The sequence below is a fragment of the Onychostruthus taczanowskii genome, unplaced genomic scaffold (assembly GCF_017590055.1).
Source record: "Onychostruthus taczanowskii isolate IOZ18803 unplaced genomic scaffold, ASM1759005v1 scaffold86, whole genome shotgun sequence".
NCBI classification, from domain to species: domain Eukaryota; kingdom Metazoa; phylum Chordata; class Aves; order Passeriformes; family Passeridae; genus Onychostruthus; species Onychostruthus taczanowskii.
In genome coordinates, this window is record NW_024506552.1 from 759462 (window position 1) to 780175 (window position 20714).

At 50.5% G+C, this 20714-nt stretch overlaps 1 protein-coding gene across 3 annotated transcripts in view; it reads left to right on the forward strand.

Annotated features, from left to right (window-relative positions):
* The window catches only part of LOC121346893 (S-adenosyl-L-methionine-dependent tRNA 4-demethylwyosine synthase TYW1-like), a 93486-nt gene that overhangs the window by 29747 nt on the left and 43025 nt on the right, over positions 1 to 20714 (forward strand). For all 3 annotated transcript variants that reach the window (XM_041425050.1, XM_041425049.1, XM_041425048.1), the window contains 4 exons: positions 1103 to 1155; positions 4291 to 4409; positions 13515 to 13624; positions 19190 to 19367. In XM_041425050.1, the coding sequence (XP_041280984.1) occupies positions 1103 to 1155; positions 4291 to 4409; positions 13515 to 13624; positions 19190 to 19367 (460 nt within the window). The remainder of the gene's footprint in view (positions 1 to 1102; positions 1156 to 4290; positions 4410 to 13514; positions 13625 to 19189; positions 19368 to 20714) is intronic.

The following is a 20714-nucleotide window of genomic DNA, read 5'->3' on the forward strand; positions in this document are numbered from 1 at the left end:
CAGTTCCTGGCTGGCTCGGTGTCCTTGCAGGTGTGAGGGACTTCAGGATGCAGTTGCTCTCACCTTGCTTTGGGACCTTGCTGTGCCAGAGCAGCTCAGGGACAGATGAGCAGGGCAGGGCACTTGTGCTGCTGCTGTGGAGGAGCTGAAGGCCAGTTTGCTGAGCTGAAGGCTTTTTCCCTGTTAAGTTTGTGCTGGTTGGCAGGAAGAAGACTTGATAGCTAAAATGTGATATTTTTCCTTGCCTTGAAAGTGTTAATAAGAGCAGCAGGAAGGTGCAGCAGGAAGGTGCAGCAGGCAGCTGGGAGGTGCTGAGTTTGGGGACAGCCAGGCCAGTGAGGTGTGAACACCACTGTGAGGAGTCTCAAATCTCTCTTATTTTTATGCTGATTTTGAAGGGACTTTTAATCCTTCAGACATATTGGCCTCTAAGCACTTTTCTCAAAGAGGGATATAACCCCACTCAGGCATTTTGGGTAATAATAGCACTTAGTGCTTAATGAACGTTGTGCAATTAATCCTCCTGGACCCATTGGAATAGAATTGTGTTGACTTTGGCTGGGGAATGAGGAGCTGATCTGAGCTCAGCTTTCCTTTGGGTGTGGAGGAGCAGCTCCCTCTCCGTGGAATTGGTGAGGCTCAGGTAGGGTTCAGGCTGAGCCCTGGTTGTGTTTCCCTCCTGTGCCCTCCCAGCTGCACTGGGAATCAGCTCCTGTCCTGCAGGCTGGGACAGGGATCCCGGGTGCTGGGTAGGAGGCTGTTCTGGGATCATGGCCTGGGGCCAGGGAGATGCTCCTGGTTCCCTGTCCTGCTCCTTGGGTTAGCCAGGCTCTGCCATCCTGTCCATGCAGGAGTCCCCTGGGCACCCTGATTCAAACCAGACTCAGCAATATCAATCCCTGCCCCACTAAAAGAAACCATTTGCAGTTGGCTGAGGTCCCTGGGGTGGCACTGCCATGGCTGGTGTGTCACCTTGGGGCCAGAGAGGAAGAGCAGCATTGAGTCCACGGTGTCAGTCACTCTGGGTACCCCCTGGTATATTTTGTGTGTCAATTTTTGCAGGCTAAATTCAGCTTTTTGATGATTTCTGCTTTGTTTTCAGGATATAAACTCATTGGGAGCCATTCTGGGGTGAAGCTCTGCCGATGGACAAAGGTATGTTCTGTTTCCTTTTCTCATTTCCTAAATAAAAACAAAGCTAGAGACTTGCTCAGGTATTCCAATTTCCTGATGAAATATCATTTTAAAATGTGCTATTATTTGCACAAACCCAAATTCCATCATTCAAGCTGTAACCTTGCATTTCCAACTATTAAAATTCCTCTGTAAAAAGTGAGAATAGAGTTGTGGCACAGAGCTGGGAACATCCTTTTCTGGTTTTTCCTGTTGTTCTGCTGTCTGCTAAAACATCTTCTGCCTACTGAAATCCATGTGAGGGAGGAGTGGGAAGGTTGTATCCCTGTTGTGATGTTGTGGAACAGGGATAGCACAGCCACTGCCACACCTGAGCAGGCACATGAGGCTGTTTGAACCCCCTGTGCTGGGGCTGGGTTGTGACAGTCAGGGCTCCCCTGGTTCTCAGCATTTATCAGATCAGATTTCCACAGGGAGGCGTTAATGATTTCACTATTGCTAATTATTTCCCTGCTCTGTGGGGTGAGTGTGGATGTGGCTGTGTACAGTACCTGTGGGTACGAGTGCACCTGTGTGACACAACCTCCTCCCAGCCCTGCACGTGGCTCCTGGAGGAGCTGGAACTCAGTAGCTTTTCAGGCAGTTTTCAGAGTTAAAAACATTCCCAGCAGGGCCCTGGAGAATAAACTGCAGCCCCTTCAGGGTGGGTGTGGTTTCAGCTGTCCTTGGCAGGTCCCTCTGGATCTCACAAGTCTCTAGTGTTGTACATTTGGGGAGCAATATTGATCAGAGAATTCTTAAGGATGGAAAAACCCTCTGGGATCATCAAGTCCAACCATTCCCCCAGCACTGCCAAGGCCACCACTGCCCCATGTCCCCAAGTGCCTCATTGAAGGGCTGTTAAACCCCTCCAGGGGCGGGGACTCCATCCTTGCTCTGGGCAGCTGTGCCAGGGCTGGACAACAAATTCCTGGAAGGAATTTTCCCCAAAATCCACCCCGATCCTCCCCTGGCCCAGCCCGAGGCCGTTCCCTCTCCTCCTGTCCCTGTTCCCTGGAGCACAGCCCGACCCCCCGGCTGTCCCCTCCTGTCAGGAGTTGTGCAGAGCCACAAGGGCCCCCTGAGCCTCCTTTTCTCCAGGCTGAGCCCCTTCCCAGCTCCCTCAGCTGCTCCTGGGGCTCCAGAACCTTCACCCCCCATGTTGCAACATCCTGCACCCTTGAGAATCCCTGGATGGGAACCTCTGGAATCAACACCTCGTTAAGATGCCAGCACATCTGTAATTCCTGTGTTGTGGCAGTGATCAGTCCTGGCTGTCTGAGCTCTCCTTTGCTGCATGATTAACTTTGTTTATTTTTGAAACAGCCCTTAGGATGCCATCCCAGGGTGGCTGCAGAGAGTTTTCATTGCAGTGCCTGGTGTCAATGAACTGTTTTATCAAGAGCCTTGTTCTCCTGAGCAGCACAGAGAGCCCACCCTGGGCTGTCAGGAGTCTGTGGGATGCACTGATCCCACTACTGCTCTGCTGGTCATCTTACACCCATTTTCCTTTTCTGTCGTTGTAAGTGGCAGACATGATCATGAAATGTTTAAAGAAAAACTTGCCAAACTTCCATGTTGTGACTGAGAAAGCCAGAGAACCTGTTTTTATGAAAGACCCAAGCTTTAATGCAGCACTGTAAAGCCATTTCATAAAATAAATAGCAGCTCTGTGTGCTTAGATGGGCCCACAGTATTTTTAGCTTAAGCAGGAATTGAATGTAAAGTCTTCTAATAAAATGAGCTGAGATTAGTTCCAGGCAGTGGCTTTGCTTCAGGTTCACACCAGTGTGTGAGAGCCTTCAGGAGCCTTTGTGGAGATTTGTATCAGAGGAAAGCAGGAGCAGGGCTGGCAGGATCAGTATTGAGTAGAGTTTCATAGAGGTATCTCAGATGGAAAAGATTGGGTTCTGTCAAATTCCAGAAAAAACAGAAACCCTGTATGTTTTCAGAAGAGTCTGTTTGCCTTAGGAAAGGCCAAATATAACTTGCTCTCCTGAATTTGTGAATCTCCTGAAGTCTCTCGCATTTGAAGAATGGGTAGAATCAACAGCGTTTTCCATGTCATTAAATCGTGCACCTGTACAGCCAGTTAGGGAGTAGCTGTAGATTTTTCCCTGCTGCTCCTTTCTGTTGGATCACCAGGACTCTCCAGGAAGAGGAAGGCAGATTGAAAGCTGCTGTGTTATATTTCAGATTTTCTCTTGAGAGTAGTAAAGTTTCTTTCTCATTTATTATTATTTAACTGAGCTAATGAAAGATAGCCTTTCCTGCAAGCAGCCTGCATGATAAATAGGAGTTGAATCCTGTTGGGAAAGCTGCTGTGGCTGTGCTGGGAAGGGAAGTGCAGCATCCTGCTGGAGCCACTACTGGCTGTGAATGAGAGCTTATAAGGTCAGGGCATTTATTTAATTTAGTGCTGCAAGAAATACTCTGCCAGATAAATGAAAAGAATGGAGTGTTCAGTAGGACAGCGTTGAAATGGATCCTTGTTGCTCCTGAGTGAGCTTTTCCAGGAACACTTTCTGCAGCTCAAGAGGCTTCACCTGCTCTTCATGGGCCGAGGCTGAAAAGCTGCTGGAGAGCACATTGTTCTACTGGGGTGTGCCAGAGAAGGGACTGAGGAGCTTAAAGCTCTTTCTCCTCTAACACTGGGATGAGTTTGACCTCCCAAATGCAGTCTGGCTGAAAGGTTACATGTAAAGAGTCACATTTTGTAGGAGGCTGGGAGTTTCTCGGTGCGGGTGGCACTGGTGTCACCTCAGCCCTGCTCAGGGCATTGCTGGACTTGGAACTAAAGTCACAGGTGGCTGAAAGGGAGCATATCCATGACTGCCCTCAGTTTGGTTCCAGATGGGGAATTTTAACTTTCCTGTTGTGTGTTTGTGTGTGGGGGGTGTGTGAGTGTGTGCCGTCAGTTTGGCCCCAGCTGGGTTTTTAACTCTCCTGTGTGTTTCCCTGCCCTCAGTTTGGCCCCAGCTGGGGTTTTAACTCTCCTATGTGTTTCCCTGCCCTCAGTTTGGCCCCAGCTGGGGTTTTAACTCTCCTATGTGTTTCCCTGCCCTCAGTTTGGCCCCAGCTGGGTTTTTAACACTCCCTGTGTTTCCCTGCCTTCAGTCGATGCTGCGGGGCCGTGGGGGCTGCTACAAGCACACCTTCTATGGCATTGAGAGCCATCGCTGCATGGAGGCCACCCCCAGCCTGGCCTGTGCCAACAAGTGTGTCTTCTGCTGGAGGTAAGGCACCCGTGGGCTTTGGCCAGGGTGGGGGCTCTGTGGGACACAGCCAGCTGTGCTCGGGAGGGCGTGGGCTGGGTGTGCTGTGTGATCCCCCCGAGGTGCTCAGCAATGGCAGTGTCTTTGGAAATTGGACCATTTTCCATATTTAAAGTACCTTCACCCCCACCAATTCCACTGCTCTAAACAAGTGAAAAGTGATCAATCAGTACCTGTTGCCTTCCTAAAACAGCAGCTGATAAATCCCAGAAACATGGGTAGGAAGAGCCATCCAGGATCACCCAGTCCAAACTGTGCCTGATCCCCACCTTGTCCCCAGCCCAGAGTGCTGAGTGCCACGTCCAGGCACTCCCTGGGCACCTCCAGGGCACTCCAAACCCCTCTGGGCAGCCCCTTCAGTGCTGACCACCCTTTCCATGGGGAAATTCCTGCTGATGTCCACCCTGAGCCTCCCCTGGCCCAGCCTGAGGCCGTTCCCTCTCCTCCTGTCCCTGTTCCCTGGGAGCACAGCCCGACCCCCCGGCTGTCCCCTCCTGTCAGGAGTTGTGCAGAGCCACAAGGGCCCCCTGAGCCTCCTTTTCTCCAGGCAGGACAACCTGTCTATAACTCAATGACTTCCCATTGGTCAGGAAAGTCTCCCCTTTCCTCAGAGTACTGACTTTGTGGTGAATTCCTGAAGTAAAGGAGCTGTGCTGGATCCGAGCTTCTCTAGCACTACTCACTCACTCACTCACTCCTGCCTGGGCTTGCAAGGGAGGTGTGTGCCAGGCTGGGGGAGTGCAGGATGGGATTGGGAAGAGAGGCTGAGGTTCAGCAGAAATGCCAACAGTGACGTGAGAGCGCCTGGAGTGGGAGGACAGGGAGGTTGTGCTTTGAGCGCTTTTGTTTTCCACCCTGCTAAATCATCCCATGGGAGCTGTACTTCCTCTGGGACTAAAACCTTACCCCAGGCTGCCAATAACATCCATTCCATTCCCCAGCCTGAGGGATGGTGGTCCAGCATCCCAGTGAGTATTCCCTGAGCAGACTGAGCCAGTGGAAAGTGTCCCTGCCATGGCAGGGGTGGAATGACACAGGCCTGAAGATCCCTTCCACCCAAACCATTCTGGGATTCTGTGATAATACTTCTGTGCAAAACCAGCCAAATTCCTCTGAGTGCCCCTTTCTGTCTTTCATAGTCCTCGGGCTTTAATGATGCAGATATTTCATGGGGGCATTTAAAGGACTTGGGGACATCTTGAAGGCTGTCTCCCATGTTAAGTGTGAGCACTGGACACTGGGCATCCTGTGCAGTTTGCATTTGGAAGTCTGTTCCAAAGGGTTTCTGGGTGCTTTGGATGGGCTTTCCTGGCTGGGTAGGAGGCAGCAAATGGCACCTTTAATGTGCAGCTTCTGCTTTGCTTCAGAGCAGAGCAGTGCCTGGAAGGAAACCCTTCTGCTTGTGTCTGTTTTCCACGTGGTGTGCACGGAGTCCTGCAGTGGGTCTGTGCTGGGAGGGACATTGCCCTGCTTGTGCTTGTCCTTCTGTCCCCACACACAAGATACATCCTAAACAGCAAGCAGGATGAGGGGCTTTGTTCCCAGCATTGCTCCACAGAGCATTTCCCAGTTTCTCTTCCAAATGCCCTCATTCAGGATTTTTTGGCAGCAGCCTGGATGTGGAATAGGCTGAATCAGGGAAATCCAGCAGGTGTGAACTGGAGAGTGCAGAAACTGAGAAATGAGATAGCACCAGGTTAATCAATAATTGATAAATCAGTCCATTAGTGTAGAGATGCAGAGAAGGTGGCACTGTTCCCTGTGTCTCTAACTCATCATCCTGTCACTGTCACCTGTCACTTCAGAGGGATCTGGCGGCAGCAGCCTGATGACAATGAGTGCTACAGTGTTGATTTTCCTGCTGGCTACAACCTGAGTGCAAGGAAACCGTTTCCCAGGGCACTGAGCTCAGAGGTTTCAGCATTGATTATTTATTTCCCTGCTCTGGGTGAGGTGGTGGCAGGTGTTGGACTCTCCCGTATGGAATGCAGCTGGCTGTCTTCAGCGTCCCCTGGAAACTGGAAGGTTTAAGTTGGAAGATGTAAGGCTCAGTTTGAGGCTCATCCCCAGACATTAAGCTTGACTTAAATCAGAGCTGCTGGTGAAAGTAGGTTTCTTTTTGGTGACTTTTCCAGCTCCTGTGCCTAGACTGCTGCAGCCTTCATGTAGCTGTGAGAGGGGTCTTCCCTCCCTCCTTGTCACACCCAATCCCTGCTGATCCTGTGCCACCCCTGCTCCCAAACCCTGCAGTCAGGCCTATCTGTGCACTTGTTTTATCCCCCACACCTTGCAGGTTGCTCAGTGTGTGAGACTGAAGTGGAACTGCAGGCCCTGATGGCTGGGCAGGATAAACAAGGCAGCTCCTGAGCAGTAGGTGCCATCTGTGCTGGTGCAGACATGTGAAATCCCAGTTTTGATCTGCTTCTGGCAGAATGTTCCTCATGCAGGTTTTGTGCTGGGCTCCTCGTGCAGCTCTGCTTGCTGCCTTGCAGATAAGGCTGCTGAATTCTTTCTTCTTGATCTTTTCTTTGAGGATTTTGACATTTGTAGATTCTGCCAATGTTTCCAATTGCACAAGCACTGAGCTGTCCCTGGATGGCTGAAGGAAAGGCCAAGGAGCCTGTTTATTTTCTCTTCCTCACTTTGGCAAGAATGCTGCAGTGCAGCTGCTTTCCCTGGGAGCTGGGTATCACTGGAACTGGCTGGTTCTGACTGACAGATTTTGGCCCCAAACCAGTAATCATGGAATCACAGACTGGGTTGGGTTGGGGCCTTAAAGGGCTTCAGTTCCAGCTGCTGTGGGCAGGACACCTCCACTGGAGCTCATGGCTGGAGCCAGTATCCAAACATCCTCAGAAAATGAGGGGATTTTGTCAGAGATGTGGCTTCACTCTGCACTGGAGGCTCTTCTTGTCCCCCTTGTCCCTGGGAGCTGTCACAGCTGCCAGGGCTCCCTGACTGGCTCATGCTTCCCTGCCTGCCCCCTTCAGAGGCTGGCAGTGCAGGGTTACGGGGCAGCTTTTTGTGGGGACAGGAAAAGCAGACTGGAAGCTGGGCCAGGGCAGGCTCAGCCTGGATCTCAGGGAAAGGTGAGAGCATCTCAGGGAAAGGATTGAGCATCACCTGCCTTTCCAGAGGTTTTGCTCTTTAGAAAGGGAGCATCTCAGAGTTAGGATGGAGCTTTTCAGCATGGGGCATCTTCCATCTTTAAGGTTTCAAAGCACTGCCCAGGCTCCCCAGGGAATGGGCATGGCCCCGAGGCTGCCAGAGCTCCAGGAGCTCCAGGGATGGCCAGGGTGGATTGTTGGGGTGTCTGTGCAGGGCCAGGGCCTGGACTGGATGATCCCTATGGGTCCTTCCAGCTCAGGATATTCCATGATTCTCCAGGGTGGATTGTTTGGTGTCCCCCAAGGCTGTTCTGTCAAAAGCACTGAGTGGGACACCCCACACCTGAATTACTGCAACATTGCCAGTCATAATCCTGTCCTCCAAGGGAGTCTGTCCCTCTCCATCCCTGCTCCCAGCTGCTCTCACTGAGGCTGTGTCTCTTTAGCTTAATTGCCTAAATGGAAATGTGCAAGTGACCAAATCTTTTAATCAATTAGAGCAAGTGTGGGTTCGGAGCTCTGTGACACCTCCCTGCAGCACAGGCACCAGGCAGACCTGATTTGATGAGGATTTTTGGCTCAGTGTCCAAAGCTCAATCAATTATTGTGGAGAGATGGAACAGCTAAATAAGATTTAAATTAATAGGGTTTATTACTTTTGCATCTGAGGAGGAGGCAAACCAGACAGAGTGAAATACCCTGTGAAGAAATTGGCTCGTATTTCTTCTGCTGTAACTTTAATGCTTATACCTGTGCATGGAGGTTTGAGGTTTTGCCTCTAGACAGCAACTGAAGTTGTGTTCAGACACTAAATCAGTGGGTGGCCAAAAGCCAGGTAACACAGTAAGCCCTGCAAAATACAGAGATTAAAAATTAATAATCTCTCATAGGAGAAGTACTTGAGGTCTTTAAAAAATTAAGAAGAAAACAAAAACAGATGAAAACAAAAGCTTCTCCTCAGTAACTAACTTGATTCCAGAGGGTAAATTCCTCAGGGAAATGGGGAGTATTGATATCAAAGGAGTGGACACTGCAGGTTTGGAACACCTGGAAGCTGAGCCTGAAAGCTCAGAGAGCTTCTGTGCATGTCCAGCCCCCAGTCCTGGTTCTGCCCAGCAGCTGCTCTTTTCTCCCAGGGTTTCAGTTTGGTTGTGGTTTTGTTTCCAGAAAGAATCTGTTGTGACCAAGGTTCATCTCTCACATTGGATTCTTCACTGGTTTGTTGAGTTTTGGACTTGTCTGTCTGCCAGGAGCTCCTGAATTGACCAAATAAATGGGGTGAGGGAAAGCAAATCAATGTGCCCAGTTCATGCCCCTGGTAAAAAAAAAAAAAATCTTGGTGCCTTCATGTGCTGCTCTGCCAGCTCTGTCATCTGAGGCATTTCTAGGAGAAAATGTTCATGTGTGAGTTGAAATCTCTCGATTTTAATTTTATGAAAAATAGTACTTTGTGTTCTCCTGGACTTGGAGTTCTTGAAGGTCCTGGGACTTGTTACAATCGGCTCCCAAATGTATGGCCTCAGTAAGGAATATAAACAGATTATGGGCTGTGAAATGTCCACATTGGGCCTTGGGTGTCCCTGCAGGGGATGGTGCCACGTCCAGCAATCACTGATGAGGGGCAGTGACTGGGGGCTTTGAAAGTGAATTTGCACATTTTGACATTTTGCCATCCAGGTGAGTTTTGGAATGGTCTGGGAAGCTGTGCTGAGCAGGGTTCAGGGATGGGGTGGGATGGGTAGACACAAGTACAGGCCTGAGCATCACCTGCCTTTCCAGAGGTTTTGCTCTTTAAAAAGGGAGCATCTCAGAGTTAGGATGGAGCTTTTCAGCATGGGGCATCTTCCATCTTTAAGGTTTCAGTTGGAAGAGAATCACAGAATTCTTTTGGGTGGAAAAGCCCTCTAAGATCCTTGAGTCCAGTTGTTCCCCCAGCACTGCCAAGGCTACCAGACCCTGTCCTCAAATGCTGCATCCGTGGGGCTTTTAATCCTCTCCACCACTGCCCTGTTACAACCCTTTCCATGAAGAAATTTCCCTTAATATCCAGTCTAAGCCACCCCTGGCACCCTCTGGTCCTGTCAGCCAATTTATCCAGCCTGCTCCAGGGTGATTTCACCCATCCTAGGGAAAACATTAAATTCAGGTTCCGTGTCTCAGTTGTGGTCTCTGCCCAGCGCAGGCTGGGCTCCTCCTGTTGCTCTCAGGAGGTGCAGAAGAAAAGGAGCAGCCAGGTTTCATTTTGTACAGCAGGAACATTAAACATGGTTGGCTTGTGCATTGCCCAAGCTTTTTTTGTGGTTTCCCTCTTTCTCCTTCCATTATTCCAGAGAAAGTCCTTGGGATGTCTTTTTTGTGTCCCTTCCTAGTCATGGCTGATGGTTTGCCTTCCCCTTTCTGCTGGTGCCCCTGTGTTTTTGTGCTCCTTCTTTTGTTTGCAGCTGGAGGCTCACGAGGCTGCAGAAGAGCAGATTGATTTTGTTGTTTTGTCTTTGCCTTTTATTGCTGCAGTTTGCACTTCTGCCTTAATAGGTCTTCCAAAACTACCAGTTCTCCTGAAGTTCTTTTCCCTTAAGCTCCTCTCCTCTGGGATCTCCCTGCTGGCTCTCAGGGTTCACTGAGACTGCTTCTTGAACTCTTATTTTTATTCTGCTCCTGCCCTCCCTGGGAATGGTGTGCCCTGTCCTCTCATGTCACTGCCACCAGCACTTCCTTACCTTCCTGTTCCCCACCAGGTATCACCCTGGCTCAGTCAATGCCTGCAGTAAACGATATTTTATACCTGAGCTGCATCTGCCCTCAGAACCTCTTAACAGCCATTTGCAGAATGTATAAAGCAAAAGCTGATTTATTAAAATAGCCCCCAAGTGACTGGGGAGGCAGATCACAGCCCTGGGGAAGCTGCACCTTCACAGGGGTCCCAGAACCTGCCAGGGACACTGGGAATGCTGTCCTAGGCTCCTGGTGGCTCAGAGGTGAGCTGAGACTGCAGGGAAGCTGGATGGGAGCAGCCTGGGTGGCTGGGGGGATTCCAGGGCATTGTGTTCCCTGCCACAGTGGGGCTGTGGCACTGAGGTGTCTCTGAAGGAGCACACCAAACCTGTTTCACACCTGGAATCTCTGCTAAAATCAAGGCTTTGCTGTGTGTGGGTTTGGGGAGATTTCATTTTACTTGTGTTACTTTGGGAAGGAAGGAAGGGAATCCCTGACACAAATTCCTGCTCAGTGCCGGTGTAGCCAGAGGTGGGTGGTGGGAGGTCACAGAGCCTGGGGGCAATGGGCAGGTGGCTCTGGTGTTCTGTCTGTGCTGGGACTGGGAAACAACCTCCTGAGCCCAAGGCATTGCTGCTTTATCCTCCTCTTGTCAGGGAACCTCCTTTTGCCAAATAAGCAGCTCTGGAGACCTGACCTGGTGTGTTTATTAAACAGTAGGATGTGTTAAGAATGCAGGGCCTGTTGGACACTAATAGCTGTCCAGGGTGCACCCAGAGCCTATTGATTTCCTGCCAGCTGGCCCTATTAAATATACAAGGTACAAGTTTTGCAGTTAAACATGGAAGAGTTTTATAAATGCCTTTTATAGCTGACATTCAGAAAACTTTCCATGTTGCCAGATGGGGAAATAAAAGTGAAATTCAAAAAGCTGTTTTGGCTTAAAGGATCCTTGAGGTGGTGAAGTTTGAGAACAGTGTTGGAATCTTTGCTCTTGAAGTCTGGATGAAGAAATGTTTGGGCCAAAAGCCTGATTTTATTGAGCCTGGGTTTGTGTTTTAGCACTATCAGACAATGCAGCTGCAGGTGTTTCTCACTTGGAGAATCCCAGAATCCCATACTAGTTTGGGTTGGAAGGGAACTTAAATCCCATCCCATTCCACCCCTGCCATGGCAGGGACACGTCCCACTGTCCCAGGCTGCTCCACTCCCCAATGTCCAGCCTGGCCTTGGGCACTGCCAGGGATCCAGGGGCAGCCACAGCTGCTCTGGGCACCCTGTGCCAGGGCCTGCCCACCCTGCCAGAGAGGAATTTTTTTTCCTGATGTCCAACCCAAACCTACTCTCTTTTGGTTTGAACCCCTTCCCCCCTGTCCAGAGGTCATTGGGAGCCTTTTGCTTGTCTCCAGTGAGGACTGGACCAGCCCCCTCATCCTGAGAAGGTGCTCCCCTGTCCCTTCTCCCTCAGTTAAAGGCTGGGAATCCTGTCCTGATGCCCTGGAGCTGGAAGGCTGAATGCAGCTGTAACCTCCCAGGTGTCCCCAGGGCTGGACAGTTTATATGCATTAATTGTGATAGTGACAATGTTAGTAATAGTGCCTTATGTACTTTACTGTACATGACAAATTATGAACAAAGCCATCAAAAAAGTTTTTTCCATTCGAGAGAGAGGGGGAAATGTGGGAAATGGATTTGTAGAGAATTCTCAAAGCTTGATAGAAGGTTCACACAGTGTGCATCTGTATGTAAACTTTGGAATAAGAAATGCTGACTTGGAAATGCCATGGAGTAGGACAGATATTGTTGAGAGACAAATGGAACTAGAAACAAGTTTCAAAAGATGGCCTTGCAAATAAGGTTGGATACTTTGGAGGAATAGAACTATGAAAGATGATTGTAGTGGGACCCACAAGATGTAATTTTAGGTGATTGGCTTTAAGGCATTTACAGCATGGTGTGGCTAAAGCTGATAGGCCAAGGAACACTTACACTGTATTGTGATTAGGAAATAGTTGGCTTCTGATTGTGATGGTATGGATTATAACATCTGTATTGTCCCACCCTTCTCATGAGACTAAGAATGGAATAAAAGTTTTTAAAACACCTCTCAGTAGCCCCATCTCTGGGTCAGAACAAGGCATAATCCAACATCCAGGGATGGTGGAGAGGTTGCAGGAAGCAGAGGTCACCTGGCTGGAAACAGAGTGTCAGGAGTGTTTTGGTTGGCCTTGTTTTCCTGTCCAGAGGTGAGTTAATCCAGGAGCTTTTGTGAAAGACCCTGCACAATGTGCTGCTCTTAACGAGCTCTGTGGGCTGCCAGGGGAGTGGTAGAGAAAAACTGAGGGGACTTTTGGAGCATATTTTGGGATGAAGGAGGAAAAGATGGAGAGAGAACACAGATGTGAAAACACAGAATTTCATTGGCTTCCTTAGATGATATTTAGGGGCTGGATGATCCTCTCCTGCTAATAAAGTAAGAAATGAGGACGAACTCTATGGGTCTTGCAGATGCTCGGGTTGATTTACCTGGGTTGGCTTTTGCTGTGTTCCAAGAAAACAAAATATGGGGACAGCGATCCTTTCCAGGCAAGGTTTGATTCCCACCCTAGTGTTTCTCAGATGGAAGATCTGGAATTTTTCCCCTGCAATCTGCTTGGGTCAGGGGGATAAAAATCTGGGAGATGACCCAGATCCCCCAGGAATGCATCCTGGGTATAGGGCAGGCTTCCTGCCCTCTTCAGGGGGTTTGGAGGAGCCTGCCCTCATCTGTCCTGGTACCAGAGCACCACACAAAGATTGGGGTAGCAACCTGTCCTCAGGTAGAAATCCTGTCCTCAGGGTGGTGCTTGGTACCTGGAAATGGAACTAAAAATGGCCTGGGACCTCCCTTCTCCAGAGCTTGGTGCAGCTGTGGGCAGAACAGGAGGCAGAGCCAGTTTCCCTTTCTTTACAGACGTTTTTGCAGACGTTATATTGGCTTAGAAACCTTTCACCTGTGCTTCAAAATATTTGTATAAAGTGTAATATTATCCACAAGGCCCATTCCTCCCTCTGGGAGACCAGAGCCTGGAAGGAGAGGGGTGTAAGAGAGATGTTCAGAGGTGGCATCCAAAGGTTGGGGCAGCAGCAGGAGTTGCTGAGGATCTTTTGTTGCTTTGAACGCTGTTGATGCCAAAGTCCCAGGTGGCAGGTGAGTTCTCCAGGTGGGTTCCAGCTGGCAGTGGGTGACTGTCCTCTCTTCCCTCAGACACCACACGAACCCTGTGGGCACCGAGTGGCGGTGGAAGATGGACCAGCCTGAAGTGATCCTGCAGGAGGCCCTCGAGAAGCACCAGAACATGATCAGGCAGTTCAAAGGTAACTTCTCCTTTGTCCCCACCCCTGGTGCTGTTAGAGGATAACCAGCAGTGACATCTTCAGAGCAGGTGAGAATGTTCTGCACCTCTGGGAAGGAGGCCTGAGGTTCAGGGAATCAGGAGGATGGGGGAGAAGATACTGCTGTGGCACATTTAATGTCTTCTGAAATGAGGTTCAGCCACTGAGTATGTGCTGTTGCCTGGAGGGAGTAGAGTTGCCTCTGGTGCAACCTGGTAGTTGCCAAATCCTTTCCCTTGTGTGCACAGAGCCTTCCACACTGGTTAAAGCCAGCCTGGATGATGGGGGGGTCCTGGCTCTTCTGGAGGGGTGAGGGCAGGTAGGAAGCAAAAGCAATCAGCCTCTTACCTGACAGGAAATACACTGCCAGCCTTAATACCCAGCATTGTGTTACCCTGGAGCTTCTGGGTTGTGTTTGTCTCATGAATAAGGAAACAGCAGCAAGCAGAGGATTTTGATTTTCAGCAATTATTTAGTACCGGTGGTTGTGACTGAAGCTGCAGTTCCACAGCACCTTTGGAAAGCACTGCAGTTTGCTTCCCACAGAAATTCCCTGGAAGTTTGATATTCTGTGTCTATAACTGTAGAGAGGGCTGGGGGTTTTATTTCCCAAATGTGATGATCTGGTTGCTGTGCCAAGGTCAGCTGTGTGTGCTGGCAGGGCTGGCCAGCTTAACAGGACAGCTCCAGGTTCTGCTCTCCCCAGCTGCCTCGAGCAGCACAAATGGAGTGGAACAGCCATAAAACGTGCAGGATGAGCCCTGGCCTTGGCTGTCATTTTGGGAACCCGATTGTTTAGGTTGGCTGTGCTCAAAGAGAATCCAATGGATCCAGGATGTGACAGGCACAAAGCCCTTCTGTCAGCAGAGCTAAGCTGCTCTGCCTCAATATCTGCAGTTGGATAATGGGTGGAAAAATAGCTCTGGTTAGGGCCCCATGGGCTTCATTCTCCTCATGTGGCTGGTTTGGAGCAGCAGCTCAATGAAGCCTCACTCCTGAGCCTGGGGTTTCATTGGCACTGTGTCAAACATCCCCTGCCCCAGGGCATGGTGGTACTGAAACCCCTCAGGAGCTCTGCAGGGAAATTTGGGGAGGGTGAGAGGCACACTCAGGGCAGGGCTTTACCCCAGGGGCACCAGGAGAAACACCATGGTTGAGCCAATGGATGCATGGAAGGGTCTGGAGCCCCAGGAGCAGCTGAGGGAGCTGGGAAGGGGCTCAGCCTGGAGAAAAGGAGGCTCAGGGGGCCCTTGTGGCTCTGCACAACTCCTGACAGGAGGGGACAGCCGGGGGGTCGGGCTGTGCTCCAGGGAACAGGGACAGGAGGAGAGGGAACGGCCTCAGGCTGGGCCAGGGGAGGCTCAGGGTGGATTTTAGGGAAATTTCTTCAGTGAAAAGAGAGGCCAGGCCCTGTCACAGGCCCTGCAGGGCAGGTGTGGAGTCCCCATCCCTGGAATTGTTCAAAATTCATGTGGATGTGGCACATGGGGACACTGTTCAGTGGTGGCCTTGGCAGTGCTGGGGGAGTGTTTGGACTCGATGGTCCTGGAGGTTTTTCCAGTCCAGTTATTGTGTGGCTCTGAGCACTGGGAGGTTCTGAAGGAGATCAGATCTGCCCATGCTGGAGCCCCACCTGTTGTTCTGTCCCCAGAACAAGGGACAACAGATTTGGTTTCTGTTTGGGAGGGTGAAGTTACACATCAAAATGAGCTTGTTCAGCCAGAGTTGGGCCTGGAGAGGTGGGGACCCTCCAGCCCTGAAGGCTTTCAGGTCTCTGGAGAAGAGCCATTATCACCCTGCACTGAGGAATAACCTTCTCATTCACTGACCCTGCTGTCTTCCCAAAATGGGTTGAGGAGAGGGAATGATTATGAATAGACTTTCAGCATCTGAAATACTGCTGAAGTGTCAGAGGGCCTGTCAGGACATCCCAGTTCTCTCTTTTTGGAGTCTATTTTGTGTTAAACAAATTCATAAATATTATTCGAAATGTGCCTGTGCATATGAGCACAGTTACCCTTGACCTGGAACTGTGAAAGGAGAAAACAGAAAAGCTCTGGACTAGAACTGTGCTGTAAAGTGGGAAAAGAAAAGCTGGTTTATTTTTCTAGTGCTAGATGGCAACATTCCTGTCCTAGCTGCTGTGAGTCAAAGGTTTATTAAGGAGAAGAAAAATCGGTAAGAAAAACCCAGGAGCTCCTGTTCCATGTAGTGAATTTTACAGTGTTCTTCCCTCATGTGTGTGGGGAGGTGCTGTTAGAGAGGAAGCAGCAAGAGCCAGACTGAGTAGGAGCAGAGTGAGTGAACTGAGCTGGGGACGGGCAAAGGTTCAGCTCTGGCAGGATCAGAGTCCCCGTGTGCAGTGCCAGGGCTGGAGGAACGGGCCTGGCTCCTCCAGCCAGCCCAGCAGCTCTGCACAGACACCAGGGGCCTTTTTTGGGATTGATGTTTGAGAAAAACCCCAGCAAAAGCACAGGAAGCACCTGCTGGAGCAGTGAGGTGGCCCAGGTTGCTGTGGGAAGGGGAGGAGGGGTTGTGGCTGGGCTCTGTCCTCTGTGCTGGCACTGCTGGGGCACCTCCAGTCCTGGGCTCCTCCAAGAAAGACAGCAAGGGGCTGGAGCGTGTCCAGGGAGGGGAAGGGAGCTGGGATGGGGCTGGAGCCCCAGGAGCAGCTGAGGGAGCTGGGAAGGGGCTCAGCCTGGAGAAAAGGAGGCTCAGGGGGGCCCTTGTGGCTCTGCACAACTCCTGACAGGAGGGGACAGCCAGGGGGTCGGGCTGTGCTCCCAGGGAACAGGGACAGGAGGAGAGGGAACGGCCTCGGGCTGGGCCAGGGGAGGATCGGGGTGGATATTGGGAAAATTCCTTCCTGGAATTTGTTGTCCAGCCCTGGCACAGCTGCCAGGGAGGTGGAGTCCCCAGCCCTGGAGAGGTTTATAAACTGTGTGGAATGTGGCACTTGGAGACATGGGTTAATGGTGACCTTGCAGTGCTGGGGGAATGGTTGGATTCCATCTCCATTTCTCAGCATTAATGTGTCTGGTCCTGCAGCACTGGCTGGGCACACATAGGGACTCCAGAGGTGTCCCAGCAGGGCTGAGGTGTTGGACCCTGGCCCCTGATATAGACTGTTTGGGCTTCTGGGGAATCAACACATGGGAAGTGTCTTAGCTAGGGAGTCCTCAGGACTGCAGTGTCTGGGGGTGCTGCTCAGGTTCCTCCCTGAGCCATTTGAATAAGTTGGTGCTGCTCTTTCCAGTCCCAGTCCCACAGCTTTGCAGGCAGATCCATCCACACACCCATTCCATGGGCCAGAGAAACTGGTGAGCTCATCTGATCCTTTATTCATTCAACCCATTGCAGTAAAAATGAGATTTCCTTTGAAGGAACAGAATTCTTGTGTCACTTTATCCTTTAGGATACCCTACAGGAGAGCCCTCATACTCTGGGTGTCTATGGGTGATGATAAATCATCTTTTGCTTTAGTGTTGCCACAGTTTGTGCTGGGTTTGGAGAGCACAGCCATTAAAGCTCCATAATTCTCTCTTGGATTAAATGACGGAGAGACACCTCACTGATAGGGAGCGAGGCTGCAAAGTTTATTTGATGGATACATTTTTCTGGGGAGTGACTTGTAAATCTCTGTGCCCTTGCAAAGGGCACACACAGGATGGAAACATAACTCAGGAATGGGAGAGTGGGAGTCTGATAATAAAGGGAAAAAAGCCAAAGATAAATGCATGACTTGTCCCAGGAAATCCTCAGACTACCCATGGTACAGAGTACCCAGTACATGGATCAGCATGGATACAGCAGGTCCCTCATCCCCCTGGCCCCCAGGCTGCTGTGGTGCTGCTCAGGTCCTTACAGGGGTACCAGAGTCAGCCCCCAGCCTCCCCAGGGTGCTGTGCCAGGGGCTGTTGTCTTTTTCCAGGTTAGTGGAGCAGCTGGAATCAGCTTTTCCAGGGAGATGTGCTCTGCTGGGAGCTGATGGCAGGAACAGAGCCATGGGGATTCAGGAGAGTCCCTGCCCTCCTGGAATACACCAGTCCTGGGCAGTTTATCCTGCCTGGCTGGTGATTTGTGTGCTCAGGTGGTTGTGTACAAACCCACTCCCTGCTCTGGATGGATGTACCAGGTTTAGTGTAAACTCTTTTGGGAAAGTTCCACTCAAACTTTAGGGGATGTTGGGATTTTGTTCTTCTGCTTATAAAGCTGGAAGGGTAATTATGAGAGTCCAAATGCAAAATGTTGAGAGAGAGAAATTAATTAATTCCAAAACTGACTTACAGTAGTTTTATGAATATGAAACTTTGTCCTTTAATCTCAGCGTGTGCTGGAGATGCTGCTTTCTTCTCCAATAAAGCTCTCATTTAGTGCTGTCAGGTTTCTATGGAATAACCATTAGTCCTGTCACTTCCTCAGGACTGAGCCTGGCTGCTTGAAAATGCACTGAGCCCTGCTCTGATTCCAAACCAGCTTTGCTACGTGAGGCTGGAGCAATATCCACAAACACCTCTTTTATCTGGGCTTTGCAGCAGAGCTGTAATTTTCTGTACTGCAGCATCAAGGCAAGGAGAAGGGAGCTGAGGACCTGGATTCACACTCCAGACTTTGTTTTTTATCTTTAAAACAGACCAACCCCCAATCTAAAGCCTCAGATAGGATTTGAGTACATCAAGGCACGTCAGGGAAATGTGAAGTGACAGATTTGGAACAAAAGCTTGTTTGGAGGCAGCTGATTTCATCCGGGGTCCTGAGCACCTGGTCAGGTGTGGGTGGGCTGGAGGAGCATCCAGCTCCCCCTCCCTCCCGTGGGCATCAGGAGTGAGACTCAGATGGTGTTTTCACATGGATGCTACATTTGAGCTCCTTGTGTTTTCCTTCTGAAAGGTCTCTGGCTGTTCAGGACTGTGCTGTGTGCTGGGTTTTCTTTTGATCACATCCTCTGTGGAGCTGCACGTTCTGTGTTTCCAGTCAGGGTTCAGTCCCTTGCAGTGTTTGGGGAGCTGTGCTCAGCTGCCCTTCCTGGAGGCCCACGGGGACCAGCAGCAGCACAGCCATGACCTGGGCTGCTTTCTTAACACACCTGCTTGGAGTGGCATTGAGCTGCCCTGTGTGTTTGTGTCTCAGCACTCAGCAGCATCCCAAGGTCTCAGCAGTGGAGAGCTTGGCTTGAGTGTTTAATCTTGGCTCAGTTGTTACCAGCACATTGCTCTCAGCAGTGCCCAGGGCACACCCAGCCCCAGGCTCTGGGTGCTGCTCTCTGGGTGCTTCAGAGCTGCTCCCTGGGCCCTGGCTCTAGTCTGATGTCCCCTCTGCTTTGGGAGGGCTCCAGCTGCTCTTCTCAGCCCTCCTGTGCCAGGGTGTGTTTTGGATAGAGATGTTTAGGAGGGGGAATTGTTACAGAACCACAGAAGGGTTTGGGTTGGAAGGGACCTTAAAAATCATCTTGTTCAAACCCCTGCCATGGGCAGGGCCGCCTTCCCCCAGAGCAGATTGCCCAAGGGCTCATGCACTGTTCATGTAAGAGTGTTCTCCCCTTTCCAGGCGTGTCAGGAGTGAAGGCAGCTCGGCTGGAGGAAGCTCTGGCAGTGAAGCACTGTGCCCTGTCCCTGGTGGGGGAGCCCATCATGTACCCACACATCAACCACTTTGTGAGGCTCCTGCACCAGCACGGCATCTCCACCTTCCTGGTCACCAACGCCCAGTTCCCTGAGGAGATCAGGTAAGAGCTACAGGAAATTCCTCCTGAACTTCCTCCTGAAACACTGGAGTGCTGACCTGTGTCCTGGTCCCATTTAGTGCCCCTCAGGGTCAGCTCTGCACAAGCACTGGCAATGCAAATGCCCCTCAGCTTCTGATTTTAACCTGTCTCCTCATGCTCCTTCTCAGCCCTTTCTCTCCCTCAGTCTGATTTTTTCTGTACCTCCTAAACAAGCTGTGATTGCTGCTGGAAGTGGAGAGACTGGAATGTGACACCTGTGAAGGAGTGGCAGGAGGGGAGCAGTGAGTGAGCTGTGGTTTGTGCCTGGGGCAGGAATAATTTCTGTCCTTCTGTCAGCCAGAGTAGGGACTGAGCTCAGAGATTGCTTTTGAGGCTGATCTTTGTCTGACCCCAGAGCAGCAGCTGTAAAGACTCAACCCACAGCTCTGTCCAGCCCAGCATCCCCAGCAGGATCAGGAGGGGTGACAAGCACATGTTCATCAGCAAAGTGGGATCTGCTTTACCTCCCTCAGAGGGACTTGAATGAAACCTTCCAAACACTTCAATGAACTCTTTTGGAGCCTTTACAAAGGAAAATAATCCCTTTTTCTGATGTTTTGGAGCATCCAGGCTGCTGTTACCGAAGTGTAGAAAGGAAGTGCAGCACATGGGGAAATGCAGCTCCAGGGAGGCTGGGCCTGCTCAACATCCCAGCAGTTGAGAACAGCAGCAAATCCAGCCCTGGAGCTGTGAGAGCTGTGGGCAGGGTGGCCTTGGTTTCACCCAGCTCATTCCAGCTCCTCCTCTGTGCTCCTGGGACAGCTTCCTTTGCACATCTCGTGGTCTGAATCTGGCTCTGAGGGGGGAGTGCAGGCAGTTTGGAAGTGAGTAATTATACACTACAAAGGCATTCCAAATGATTGAATAATTGTGTAATCAAGTTACTTTAAGTCATGTATTATGAGCCTGGTAGATAGAAATTGCTCCTTCCTAAATATAGCAGTTTAAAAAGAGAGCACATACTCTATTTTGAAGCTGCACTTTTCGGATCTGCTGAATCTTTTAAAAAGAAACAAAAAAAGAAGGGGATAAAATGCTGGTCTTGCTGTCTTAAAAATTGCAACTGATCTTTGGCTCATCAAAGCAGATGATTTGCTTAATATGGGAACTGAAGTAGGCACCCAGCTCAGTTCTGTGCTGTCAGCAGAGGAGCTGTAGTCAAAAAGTTCATCCTGCAATAGGCAGGGTGACCTCTGGTGCAAGAGAGCTGAGAGGGACTTGGGACAAGGGCTAGAGGGACAGGACACAGGGAATGGCTTCCCACTGCCAGAGGACAGGGATAGTTGGGATACTGGGGACGAATTGTTC